Source organism: Colobus angolensis, unplaced genomic scaffold (genome assembly GCF_000951035.1).
Source record: "Colobus angolensis palliatus isolate OR3802 unplaced genomic scaffold, Cang.pa_1.0 Scaffold8, whole genome shotgun sequence".
In the NCBI taxonomy this organism is placed as follows: domain Eukaryota; kingdom Metazoa; phylum Chordata; class Mammalia; order Primates; family Cercopithecidae; genus Colobus; species Colobus angolensis.
Genome location: NW_012121820.1, coordinates 17713119 through 17727107, shown reverse-complemented (window position 1 = coordinate 17727107; position 13989 = coordinate 17713119). Strand labels below are relative to the sequence as shown.

Genomic DNA, 13989 nt, shown 5'->3' with positions numbered 1-13989 from the left:
TATCTGCCGCTCCTCTGTTGGCATATGCTCTCCTCTGAGGGCCTGTACCTTTCTCCATTCTCAGAGAAAACTTCCGTGCTGCTGCAAACATGCTGGAACTTTAAGAAAGACATAAATGAGCTACATAAGTGATAAAACATGAATCATACTTCTACTCTATGCATTTTTCTCCAAAAATAAAAACAAAACTATCTGCGCACTCTCTTGAGGGAAATCGGACAGGAGTCAACAGCATACCAAGGACAGGGCCAGAGAGATGTCCTGGACACAGAGATGCTCCTGTGACCAATGACAGGTGCCTGTTTGGGGAGCAGAGCCCACAACCTGCACCCCACGCCCCCATCATTCTCCTGGTAATGTCCATCCAGCCTCTTCCACAGCGGGTACTTTTGCTGTCCTTGGCGGCAGCCCATTAACTATTGGGAAGTTTCCGTGTTGAATTAAAACCTGCCCTTTCAAATCAGCAGCCTGTAGGCCTCATTCTGCCCGCTGGTGCCCACTGCCGCTCTGCATCCTCCTCCAGGCCAGCCCTTCAGAGACTTGGACACCTCCCCTTCCCTAGAACACTTCACTCTCTTCGCAGTTTCTCCCAGGACATGGTTTCTGGAGGGCCCCTTATCCTGAACCCCCTCCTCTTATAAAGGGCAGGCCTAGCTGGGCATGGTGGCTCACGCCTGTAATCCCAGCACTTTGGGAGACTGAGTTGGGCGGATCACCTGAGGTCAGGAGTTCAAGACCCGCCTGGCCAAGATGGTGAAACCCCGTCTCTACTAAAAATACAAATAGTAATAATAACAGTAACAATAATAATAATAAGCTGAGCATGGTGGTGCATGCCTGTAATCCCAGCTACTGGGGAGGCTGAGGCAGGAGAATCACTTGAACCTGGGAGGTGGCTGTGTCAGTGAGTCAAGGTCATGCCACTGCACTCCAGCCTGGACGACAGAACAAAACTCCGGTCTCAAAAACAAAACAAAACAAAACAAAAAGTCAGGCCCCAAAATGTGACCCAGAGCTCCAGGAGGGGCCTGAACAGCCTGGAGTCAGGGGAATAGCCAGGCTGGAGAGTTTCCTGTCTGTGCCTTGAATGGCTGCAGGGCTGTGGCTACCTGGGGCTACTGTAACATTGTGATTCGGGTTAGAATGACTTTCACGCCAACCCCTCGGGCCAGGGGTATGGCTCCACCTGTGCTTTCGTTCCGTGGAAGTTTTTCTCTTTTTGTTCAGTCTTCTTTTCCTCTTCAGGATCCTACGTTTTACTTTGTCCCCCGCTGCTCAGTATGTGATCTTGCACATGGCCTCTCCCCTCTGGGATACCGTTTCCCCTTCTGAAATAAGGATAATGATATCACAAGTTGCCATTTGGATTAAATTTAATAACTTAGACAAAGGGCTGGCATTGCCTGGCACACAGTAACTAACAATCACTATACGTTTCCCCTTTCTTCATGCAGTCTTATTTTTCATTCTCTGCCAGCACCTGCTCCACTCACTCTTGCTTATCTAGCCTAGTTGCTAGTTAGAATTGGGGCAGGAATGTCCCAGAAGGAGGCTCATTGACTAGCTTTGGCCATTATTACCAGGCAGATGATGTCAGTACAGCTGGAATGGAGGCAGCTGGAGGAACCTGCTTCTCAAGGAAATGAGCAAAGGGACCTAGCTTCCATAGGCTCTCAAAGCACGTCCCTTTGGGATGGTTCAGGAGCTGTGGTCCTGAAAGCTTAATGACCTGAAGTAAAAGCTCAGAAACCCACCCCAGACTTTACCTAGACCTTTCGCCCTTCCTTTTATCTCGCTTTCCCATGGACAAGATTATTTTAATGGGTTCTGATTCCCTGACAATCAGAGAGATTTTCTCAAAACACAGTGGGGAACACAGAGTTTATGGTGCTCTCTTGGGCCTTCAAAATTTTTCAGATCTTATGGGATCTGACAGACTCCTCACCAAGTCATAACCTGAAAAGAAGCCCAAGGTCATATAAACCTTCACCCTCCTGCTGCCAGGAGCAGTTTTGGGCACATCTCCCTGTGGAGGTGGTCGTGGTAGGGTGGAGAGGACACACTTCACAGAACTTGGCGTCAGAGACTGAGTTCGAGGCCTGCCTTTCCACTTGCTCCCTGTATGGCCTTGGGCAAGATGCTTCTCCAGGTCTCAGTTTTCATATCTGTATCATGGAGGGGCTCTAGTTGGGGCAGTGATTTCAAAGGAGGGAGGTACCTCAGGGCACTAAGGCCTCCCACACCCCCAGCTTACCAGGGCAGCTCTGTATTTCTGCCACATAGTGGACTTCCATTAAAATTTTGTGGGAAGGATCCTGTGGCCACAAGATGAAAAACCCAGTTACCTTCCTGCTTTTCTAACCGTCCGAGAAGTCCATCATCCCCTCCCAGGCATTGTTTGAAGAACTCTTGGGGGGAGGTAGAGGCTGTTGGGAGATGGCCTAACAGTGCTGCGATCTGGTGCTTTTTTTTTTTTTGAGATGGAATTTTGTTCTTGTTGCCAGGCTGGAGTGCAATGGTGCAATCTTGGCTCACCGCAACCTCTGCCCCACAGATTCAACCAATTCTCCTGCCTCAGCCTCCCAGAGTGCTGGGATTACAGGCATAAGCCACTGCGCCCAGCCTTTTTTTTTTTTTAGACGGAGTCTCTGTCACCAGGCTGGAGTGCAGTGGCACATTCTCGGCTCACTGCAACCTCCGCCTCCTGGGTTCAAGCAATTCTCCTGCCTCAGCCTCCCAAGTTGCTGGGATTACAGGTGTGTGCCACCATGTCCAGCTAATTTTTTGTATTTTTAGTAGAGATGGGGTTTCACCATGTTGGCCAGAATGGTCTTGATCTCTTGATCTCATGATCCGCCAACCTCAGCCTACCAAAGTGCTGGGATTATAGGCGTGAGCCACCGCTCTGGCCTCTGGTGCTTTTGATGCACGACGATGCTTGGATCTTTGCCTCTCTCCCTTCCTTGATGCATTCTATTCAGTCCTTTTCTGCTCTTTATATGGGTTTTGTTAGAATTAGAATGGGCCCTGGTATTTTTTTCTTTTGAGTTGAACCCCACAGCGTTCAAGCTGTTTAAGCCATTGTGGTGCCTGGCACTAACCTGGCCATGTGGTATCTCCACGACTACTCTGCTTTCTTCCCAGAAGCCCTCGTAGAAAGGTTTGATTTCAGGCTGTGACCTGTGAAACTTAACGCATCCCTTCAACTTGCCGTTAGATCACAGTTGGCACCTATATTCCGTGGTTGTAAAATAAGTTAGCAAAGATCTCCAGCCTCAAAAATCAGGCTTTCTTTTCCTGACTCTATCCTCTACTAACAGTGACCTTGCACAAGTCACTGACCTTCTCTAGACCTGTTTCCTCATTTACACAATATGGAGATGAGACTGGATAACATCGTAAGAGTACTTTTGACTCTAACATTCAAAGATTCCATGTGATGGAAACGACTTTCCCCTCTGACGATGGCAGTTATGTTATTGAAAGAGGAAGAGGAAGGGTCCTGGCCCATCCATGGATCTCCGTTTCCCCATGGCTGACATGGAGGAGGGCATAAGACCCCATCCCATTTTATCAAGTTGGGGGTAGTGGTTGAGGAAAATTGGTCAATAATTTATCAAGCACCTGATGGGAAGAGGGACCTTGATGAGAATGGCTGGCACATCATGCCTTCCTCTCCCCAGCCAGTTCTGGGGATGTGCTGTCCCAAAGTCAAACATTTCAGTGGTAGATTGGTCCCCTCTTACAAAGGGAAAAACTCACCCATTCTTTAGGTGCCTGATATTTCATGTTAACTCTTCTTGCTCCAATTGAAACACAGGGTTCAGAGCATTGGGTATTTATAGAAAGACAGTACACTAGGCCAGAAGAGCTCAGTCTCCTAAAAGTGACCACCATGCATCAGGAAGAAAGGCAGACAGGCCTTGCTGGTATCCTTGCCGACGGCAGACTCTCCAAGGTAGACGTTTTGGTGGACAAGTTCAAAGTGGAAGTGGCCACAGAAGAAATGGTGGGAACCAGAAGAGCAAACACCCAGCAACGAGGAAGAATGATTGCAAGTCCTGAAGACTTTGAGTCAGTCGGGGAGGAAAGCCCCTGGATCAGGGAAAGCCCAGGAGGGGCTGCCCTGTCTTCTGGCCGCACATTGACAGAAAAGCTCCTCAAGGGCTCCAAGCTCAGGGCAGACACCAGAGAGGCAATCATCAGGAACCACTGCATGTCACATGGTCAGCCGGAGGGCCAGACAGAGCTGAGGAAGGGGCTGGAGGAGCCCCACACTTGTGGGAGACCCACTGCTTCAGGGACCAGGCCAGCAGAGGTGGACATCCTCTCTCCAGCCTCCGACAAGGGAGGACTCCAGTCGTTTCTATTGGATCCAGCCCACGTAGAAGCTAGAGCTGAGTCGAGTGATGAAACTGATACCTCCTTTGCAGAGAGGAGCTTCTATTTAAACTATGAAGAAAAAGACTCAGAAGACCAAGTCCTCCCTCCACCCCTGGAGGAGAGACAAGGGCGCCTGGATGCCCCTCCTGGAGGTGAGCCCAGACCGGTGCTAAATTCCTCAGACCTGAGGGTTTCTGCTGCTGTTTCCAGCAGGAGCAAGGACGAAGCCCACATGGCTTCCCTAGAGGAAGGGGCAGAGACCCCCAAGAACCATAGAGGACCTGGTGACCTGAAGGGACCTACTGCAGGACAGGCATTTGCTGAAGGCTGGGAAGATGCACAGTGGAGAGTGGAAGGAGAGTTTCCCCACCCAACAGCTAGCGCAACCCGAGAGGAAGGGGCCCCTGTGAGTGGAGATTTGCTGGGAAAGGCTGAGGAAAGTCCCACAGAGGAACTGAAGAAACACCCTCCTCACAGAGGATGCGGTGTGCATCCCGAACCCCAGACCTGCGCCCTCCCTCAGGCCATCCCTCTGAATGTCAGGAAGCCAGCCAAACCAGGCAGAGGCAACTTCCCGCCCAAAGAGAGGGGAGTGGTTCCCATCCAGAAAGGAGGGGCTGAGCTGAAGGACCGTGAGGCCTCAGCATTTCTTCACATGGAGGTGATCATCCCCCTGCCGGCCTCCCCTGGTCACTCTGAGGACATGGCCGCTCTGGAGGAAGCTTCTCCAAGCCCAACCTCCCATGGGTCAAGGGAGCCTTCGGAGCTCAGGGAGCCCTTTCTTAGACATGTCCATCTTTTGAAAGCCAGCCCCGAGTCCAAGGACCAAGTAGGGTTTGTGGTGTCCCCTGCCATAGGAAGTGAGCGCAGGCCTCCTTCCATCACCAGCAGAAAGCCCAGAGTAGTCCCTGAAGAAGCTGAGGGGCGCATACCTCTGGGGTTGGGGTTCCCTCCAGTTCCCTCCCTCTCTGGAAAGAGGGAGATGACCTCTTTCCAGGTGGGGGTCCAAGAGGGCTCCATAGAAGATATTAGCAAGACCTCAGTGGCCAATAAAATTCGGATATTTGAGACCCATGGAGCTGAAACTCGCCGAACAAGCGAGGGTGAAGCAAGGGCCCTTCCAAATGACTTGTCTTCAGAGGCCCCCGCGGGACAGGCAGAGCAGCAGTGGAGTACGCTCTCAGACCTGGGCTTCACCCAACTCCAGCCCCCAGGGGACTTTGCTAGCTCCAAAACCACACATTCTACAGTGATGCCTCTGGCTACCAGACACTTCAGGGAGGACACTTCTGCATCCTACCAGGAAGCACGCACAGAACTAGAGCCCGTGTCCCCCGATTCGGGCTGTGAAACCACACTGGCAGAAGCTACTGGAACTGGGGTAACTGGCCGCGTGAGCCCCCGCCCCCACCGCTGCTCCCCACCCATGGGGGCTGGCCGCATGCTCTGTAGTTTTTAGAAGCATGTTTCAGTGGCCCCTCGTCATTACTGCAATCAGAGGCTGCTTATCCATCCCTGTGAGTTTTTTCCCTAAATGGGCCTGGGTGTAGCTCAGGCTGAATGATGGGCTTCTCTGCTTGGCCCATGTTAGCTTGGCCACAAAGACCCTCAGCTTTTGGTGTGACCTGGTGCCTAGAGGGTCACACAACCCCCATGGAGAAGGTGGCGCCATCACCAGCAAATGACACACCTGCTTTGCCTTGCTGCTCCTACCCGCTGGGTTCCTGCCTACCTTGCTTGGCTTGTCCAGCGATCTTTCTTCATCCTTTCCCATCCCTGGTTCTCCCGCCTTGGGAAAACTGACAGTCCAGAGGTTTCCATCCTTCGCTTCTGGTTCCCTCTCAGTCCCAGTGCCAAGTTTCTTTCTGCCTCCTTAAGACTAACTGTCTTCTCTAATCCAGAACAAATCCGGAGATGTGGTCAGGGAAGAGAAGCACTCCACCAACTTAGCAGCCAACACCCCTGGGAAGGGGGGGCGCCTGAGATTCACCAGCCCCTTGGGCCCTCAGGTCTCTGCAGCCCCTCTGTGCCCTGATGACCCGGTCACCTTCACCTGGCCAGGATGCATCACTGCCTTAGGTTCCCACCTGCTGTGGCAGCACCTCTTGTGCTGCTCAACTCTGGCTTGTCTGGAATGTCTCCTTCACACCTCTCAACCTTCCAGAAACTGGCTAAATGGAGGCTCGCTTAGCAAGTGAATGTCTAAGCCCACTGAATCCCTAGAACCAGAAGCCAAGTTCTTTACAAATCTTTCATGGGTATTAGGTTGGTCTTTAAAAAGGATGTCATGAACCAGCCAAAAATGTGTGTGTGGTGTTTAATCCCTGACAGGCCAGTTGAGAGGTATGTATGTCGGACAAGAGTTGCTGGTTCCCCGAGGCACTGCCTTGGCCCGCTGTTGTCAATTACACTGATGGGACCAGAGCCTCTACTCTCTGACCTGCCCGTGGTCTACTCATGGAGCTCAGGGTAGAGCCAGCGTAGCACTCAGCTCCCAAGAAGCTCGTGCCCAAAAGGCCTGACCCCAAATTGCTCTTCTCTCTAGTAGATGCTGACTCCCCCGGAGACTCAGTGGAATTGACAAACATGTTGGCTTCCTCTTTTGTTCCTCAAAGCTCTTGGCTCCAACCTCTCTGCCTTCCCTTCCTGGGTCTCCCTGAATCCCTGGATCTCCCTCCTTAGTTTCTGTTTCTCAACGCCCGCCTGCACGGATGGGCCTGGGGTCCGGGCTTCCATCCCTGCCGTTCGTGCAATGCTGCTTCCAATAAGCTCCCAGATCCAATACCCTTGGATGGAGCCTCCTGTCCAGGACTCACTGGCAGGACGTTTGCTTTGTACTTGCTTGTGCCATCAGTGTGAGACCCTCAGAAAGGGGCATCTCCACTCTTGAGTCGTTTTTGGTTTTTTTAAGCTTGTTATGATTTCAAGGAACCTTTCCTGGGGTGTTTTTCGTTTCCTGGTCTGCTCTTCCATTCGGGATGTCAACACAGCCCCGAGATTTCTCCTGACATTCACCATCTTGATTTCTCTTTCTCTCTCTCTCCCCACCCCACATCCCCATTCGTTTGATTTTATCTGGCCATAGAGAGCAGGGCTGAGGGAGGGCTCCGAGGAGAAAGTCAAACCACCACGTCCCCGGGCCCCAGAGAGTGACACAGGCGATGAGGACCAGGAGCAGGAGAGGGACACGGTGTTCCTGAAGGACAACCACCTGGCCATTGAGCGCAAGTGCTCCAGCATCACGGTCAGCTCTACGTCCAGCCTGGAGGCTGAGGTGGACTTCACGGTCATTGGTGACTACCACGGCAGCGCCTTCGAAGACTTCTCCCGCAGCCTGCCTGAGCTTGACCGGGACAAAAGCGACTCAGACACTGAGGGCCTGGTGTTCTCCCGGGATCTTAACAAGGGGGCCACCAGCCAGGATGATGAGTCTGGGGGCATTGAGGACAGCCCGGATCGAGGGGCCTGCTCCACTCCGGATATGCCCCAGTTTGAGGTACAGTGGAGCTTCCTCAAGAGCCGGGCCCGCTGGGCACCGCATGCTCACAGGGCCCCGGACTACCTGTGAGAAGACCGAGCACCCAGCCTGCAGCCTGAAGCTCTGTCTCGTGTTGCATGACTGCCCCTCCTCAGAACAGCATGGTTCTGTGCTCGCATGTTTGCCATCTCGGTTTACCCCTAACACGCGCTCCTTGGCATTTTAACCCTGTGACCCCATTGCTTGCTGAGGTCGAGCGATGACAGGTAGTCTGGTCTTACTTGACCCCCCCACCCCCACCTGTGTTGCATGGCACCTGCAGAGAGCATGCGTCTCTGGACTCTTGGGGGCTCCTGCAGCCTGGTCTGAAAGCTGAATGGTTTTTCCTGATCCAGGCCCAGGCTCGTCTCTGTGGAGTCTGGGCTTCCCAGGGAAGGGGAAGCAGTTTAAATCCATCTGGCCCTGGGGTCTCAGGGTGGTAATGGAAGCTCCTGGAAGAGAGGAAATGTGGTCATTGAGGAGGGACAGACTGTCTCTGGGCCTCTCTGTGGTCTCCTCTGCAGAGCTGTGAAGGGATTTCTCTAAGGCACATCTGCCCATATCATTCCTTTGCCCCCTCATCTCTTTTAGACCCAGGCTCCCTCCTACATTCTCCTTTCCCCAACGTTCCCAGCATTGACATACGAGCTTAGCCACTCCGGGCTCTCACTTCATGCTATACTCTCTGGGCAGGTTTTTTTTCTCCCTTTCGGTGCCTTACAAACCTATCATGTTCCAGGACCAAGTTCAAATGTCAGTTTCCCAGCAGGGGCTTGCTTTCCTGACCACCCTGGGCAGAAGTATTGCCCCCTTACCCCCTTGCCCTGTAATGCCTATGCTCCAGCACTATCCAAAGCGGTCAGGTCAGTGGCTGACGAGCCTGCTCTCCTACCAGGTGGCAGCTCCTCAAGGCCTGGCATATACTAGGCACTAATAGATGATTAACTGGATGAATGGCTGGGTTACAGGGTTGCAACCATCTGTAAGAATCCCCTTCAGCCAGGCACGGTGGCTTGTGCCTGTAATCCCAGCTACTCAGGAGCTGAGGCAAGAAGGCAGGGGGGATCACTTGAGCCCAGGAGTTCGAGGCTACAGTGAGCTTTGATCATGCCACTGCACTCCAGCCTGGATGACAGAGTGAGACCTTGTCTCTTAAAAACAAAACAAGAAAAAGAAAACAAAACCAGCTGGGCACAGTGGTTCACACCTGTAATCCCAGCACTTTGGGAGGCCAAGGCAGGTAGATCACCTGAGGTCAGGAGTTCGAGACCACCCTGACTAACATGGTGAAACCTTGTCTCTACTAAAAATACAAAAATTAGCTGGGTGTGGTGGCACCCACCTGTAATCCCAACTACTCGGGGGCAGGAGAATCACTTGAACTCGGGAGGCAGAGGTTGCAGTGAGCTGAGATTGCGCCATTGCACTCCAGCCTGAGCAACAGAGCAAGACTCCATCTCAAAAAAAAAAAAAAAAATCAGACGCTCAAAGGTCATAGTCACAGCTGGCCATACCCAAATGGACCCCACATACTCTCTACTTCACCCCAGTCCTCAACAAACCCTCTTCACTCATTGACATCTCCTGCCTGGGTGTTGCAGGCCTCCAAGCATATGTGGTTCTTGCTCTAAAGAAGAGTTCAGGCTGGATGCAGTGGATCACACCTGTAATCCCAGCAGTCTGGGAGGCTGAGGCAGGTGGATCACTTGAGGTCAGGGGTTCAAGAATAGCCTGGCCAACATGGTGAAACCCTGTCTCTACTAAAAATACAAAAGTTAGCTGGGTGTGGTGGCTTGGGCCTGTAGTGCCAGCTACCTGGGAAGCTGAGGCAGGAGAATCACTTGAACCTGGGAGGCAGAGGTTACACTGAGCCGAGATCGCACCATCGCACTCCAGCCTGGGCGACAAAGGGAGACTCTGTCTCAAAAAAAAAAAAAAAAAAAGAGAGAATAAAAAAGAAAAAAAAAGAGTTCGGCTGACGCAGCTGAGAGGTGGTGAGCTCACCAGTGAAGTCATTCAGGATTCGTTGACATTATGTATACAAGCAAAACATTTAGCCTGGGGCCTGGCATATAGTATGTTAATAAAATGGTAGATGTTCTAATAGTAGCCTAAAAAACAACTTATAGCCACCATGAGGGTGTGTGGCACAGGGGCACAGGGCAGGCCTACCTGGTCCTGGTGATGGTCCTGGCTCTTCTCGCAGGCTATTTGTCTATGATATCACACCACGTCTCTTTTACCCGGACCTGAGTACCTTTCCAGAAATATGGCCAGCTGTGGGGATAGGAGATAGCCTGCAGACCCCACACTGCAATTGCCTGTGAGCAAGGGTCATGCTACGGTTTCAGTTACAGAGCATTCTCCCTCCTTTTCCTACAGCCCGTGAAAACGGAAACCATGACTGTCAGCAGTCTGGCCATTAGAAAGAAGATTGAGCCGGAGGCCGTACTGCAGACCAGAGTCTCCGCTATGGATAACACCCAGGTAACCTGTGCCTTCCAATGTACCCTAAGCACAGGTATTGGGCATTTGGTGGTAGGGTCCCCACTGCTGTGGCCAAACCCCTTGGCCAACCCTTTTAATCTCAGCTTCCCTGGAACCCACATTTTAATCCTGATGCTCTTCTGTGCCTCAGTGTCCTCCCTGAACTCTGGGAAGGGGTGACGGGTAAAGCAGGTTCTTGTCCTGGGTAGACCATACCTCTTAAAGCCTCCATTTAGCCATCCATAAAATAGGAATGACCCTGTCTACCCCTTCCTCCTGGGCATATTGGGAGGACTGTACTGGCTAGTGGATTGGGACCTTGATGTTCATATTGCTTCAAGGAGTTGGAGAGGTTTCTTGAGGTATCCCAGGAGCTGCTTGGGGAGAGAAGAGGGAGAGATCCCAATTCAGCTTCAGTCAGAACAGCTCACCTTGGGTCATTTTTTATGCATTAGAGTTCCACATCAGATCAGTAGAATGAACAAAGTGAAAGAAGAAAACCAAAGATCATGTGTCTTGACAAGAAGCAGCACCCTGACCACCTGGAGAAAGCTATCAGGCATAGGCACAGGTCCACCACTTCCAATCCATTCCCTGCACTCCTTCCGTGCTTTTTAGACTTAGGAAATTAAGATTGAGGGACTGATAGATGCCCTCTTGGTTTTTCCTGGCCAGAAGAGCTACAATGCTAGGAGCTTTTTGGCTCTGAGGCTAACCTTTTTCTCAAGAACTGAAATAAGACCAGGCACAGTGGCTCACACCTGTAATCTCAGCACTTTGTGAGGCCGAGGCAGGCAGATCGCTTGAGCCCAGGAGTACAAGACCAGCCGGGGCAATATAGTGAGACCCCATCTCTACAAAAAATACGAAAATTAGCTGGGTGTGGTAGCACATGCCTGTAGTCCCAGCCACTCGGGAGGCTGATGTAGGAAGATCGCCTGAGCCCAGGAGGTCGAGGTTGCAGTGAACTATGAGCTAGGATTGCACCACTGCATTCCAGCTTGGGTGACGGGGAAAAAAAGAGAGACAAAGAGAAAACTGAAATAAGACATAAACCAATACAACATGGGCAATTCTTTTGTTTCCAGAATTTTTTCTCCCACTTTTATAATGATGGTAGGAGTTTATGAGGCCGCCTACTACAGATCAGGACTCTTGAGTTCTGATGAGCTGTGTGACCTTGGGCAAGCTGCTTTTCCCCCTGACCTGTTTTGTTTTAGTAACACGTGTTTCTGTTGTGTTTTCCCACAGAAAAGTATAAAGAAACTAAAATTGGCCCTAGATCCCACAGCCCAGTAACCCTTATCGACATAAAAACAAAACAACAAAAAAAAGTTTATAGTTATACAATTCAAGCAGAACAAAATGGGATTTTTCTTGTATTACCACCCAGAAAAAAATATAAGCCTATTCCAACACAGATACCTACATCTCTATATACTTAACAATGTTTATGCAGAAGCGATCATTTTCTTACACCTTACTTTTCTTCTTAGTAATTATTTTGGAGATCACTCCTTGTTGGCCTACATAGACCCACCTTACTCTTGTTCATCTCACTTAGGAGGCAAATCTTGATTTACTTCACTGTCTCCCAATGGCGTGCCTTATGGTTGTTTTTGTTTTGTGCAATTCATGATCAGCGCTGCCGTGAATTTCCTTGCTGGTACTTCTTGGCGAGCTTTTCAAAGGTTATATCCAAAGAGTCAGTTCCTAGAGATGGCTAGGTCAAAGATCACACTCATTGTAATTTGGATAGAATTTGCCAGATAGTCTGAAATTATTTTTTCTTTATCAGATACACTGGTTGAAATGTGATGAGGGCCTGTTGCACCTCTGTGGTTTGGTCTGTGTGCAGCCCCCTGCCAGTGATGTTCACTCACACAGCCTGTCACTTTGTAACTGGGAGGCCATGAGCCCAGGTGACAGATGCTGCAGGTGTACCCGGCTCTCCCCAGCTCTAACGACTCCTCCTCTGGTCAGCAGGTTGATGGGAGTGCCTCAGTGGGGAGGGAGTTCATAGCAACCACTCCCTCCATCACCACGGAGACCATATCGACCACCATGGTAAGTTGAACCCAGGAGGCTTCCCTCTCTGACCAGCCCCCTGCCCCGCCAAACAGCCAGCGAACAAGCTAACATCACCTGGCTGATTCAGGAAGTTGTGAGCTACCCTTGCTGCATCAGGCATGGGGCATAAGTCAGCTGTTTATTGTCTGGGGCTTTAGTTGCCACAGGACATAGAGACAGGCCTCAGTTTTCCAAAGTGAGTAATGTGGGTGGTGGAATCCCTGAGTGTCAGTTATCTAGACCATCTCAGCTGCGGCAGGGAGAGAGAGAGGATGGTCCTCTTTGGTTATTGGCACCCACGAATCTCATCTTGCACTGAGATTTCATTGGCTCATCTCACCTCCACTCTGAAGGTGAGGCTGGAGTCCTTCCTGTGGACCCATCCTGGTGGCTGCACATTGTCTCGTGTCTTAGACCACTTCCTTGCCTTGGTCAGTAGATGGCGTGCGGTGACCCTAAGTTGGAACAGGATTTTTGGAACCCCCCCCCCTCATTGAGGGACCTCATGGTTCTGCTACTTATTTGCTGTCTGACCCATGAAGGAAGACCCTTGGCCTCAGGTGTCCTCATCTGTAAAATGGCAGTAATCCCCATTCTACAGTTCTTAAGAGACCCCGGCAATACTAGATCCTTTCATGATTAAACAGAACAGATAGCATTCGGCACACAGGTTGTGGTTCCAGGCAATGTGCCGAGACTCCTGAGTGGATCATCTCAGTGGATGCTCTTCCCTCCACAACCTTTACAGATGAGGAAACTGAAGTTCAGAGAGGTAAAGCGACTTACCCAAGGTCACACAATTAATAAGTGGTAGTGGCAGGTTATCCACAGGCATTCTAACACCAGGAGCCCCACTTTCAACCCCAGCCACTCTGCTCTGCTCCCTTAATCCTGACCATTGTGAACATCCGCCACACGGGGTTGGGGCTGCGGTTGCGGCCGCTACTCGGGCTAGGAAAGGTAGCAGTGCTGGAGCCAGATCTATCTTGAGCCACTGAGAAGTTGTTTTCAAATGCTTTTTCTTGCCAACCCCCTGACATATACATAGGAAGGGAATTCCATTAATCTAGACTAGCCAGCAGGTAGGTTTTGAATACACAGAAATTTTAAGATCAATAAGTTCAAACTAGTTACCAGCTTGCACATCTTTCCCTGGTCACTCAGTTCCTCCTCTCCCCTCAGTCCTTCACCACGTGTCATTGGGATGCTTGTAGGGCTAAATTTAAATCCATGCGTATGGCGAGCAGGCACTTATACCATTCATTTACTCATCCATCCATCCATCCATTCATTCATTTGTTCCAAAAACATTTATTAGTCTCTACTATCTGCCTGGTATGGGGGATACAGTTGAAGAAACTATACTGCCTGCTGGGATTCATTCATTCAAATGACCGTCATGAGCACCTTTAATGTGCTGTGCCCGTGTATTTAGGTTCTGGGCATACAGTGGAGAACAAGGCCCAGCTGTCCCACTTCCTGGCTGGATGACCTTGGGCAAGGCACCTGAACCTCTCCAAGCCTCAGTTTTC

At 50.9% G+C, this 13989-nt stretch overlaps 1 protein-coding gene across 4 annotated transcripts in view; it reads left to right on the top strand.

Annotated features, from left to right (window-relative positions):
* Positions 1-13989, top strand: part of EPB41L1 (erythrocyte membrane protein band 4.1-like 1) — a 138909-nt gene that overhangs the window by 110912 nt on the left and 14008 nt on the right. The window contains exons 15-17 of one of the 4 annotated variants that reach the window (XM_011929118.1): positions 7469-7879; positions 10283-10387; positions 12374-12454. In XM_011929118.1, the coding sequence (XP_011784508.1) occupies positions 7469-7879; positions 10283-10387; positions 12374-12454 (597 nt within the window). Of the gene's footprint in view, positions 1-7468; positions 7880-10282; positions 10388-12370; positions 12455-13989 lie in introns of all 4 variants that reach the window. The other 3 variants (XM_011929121.1, XM_011929119.1, XM_011929120.1) reach the window with 3 other exon arrangements.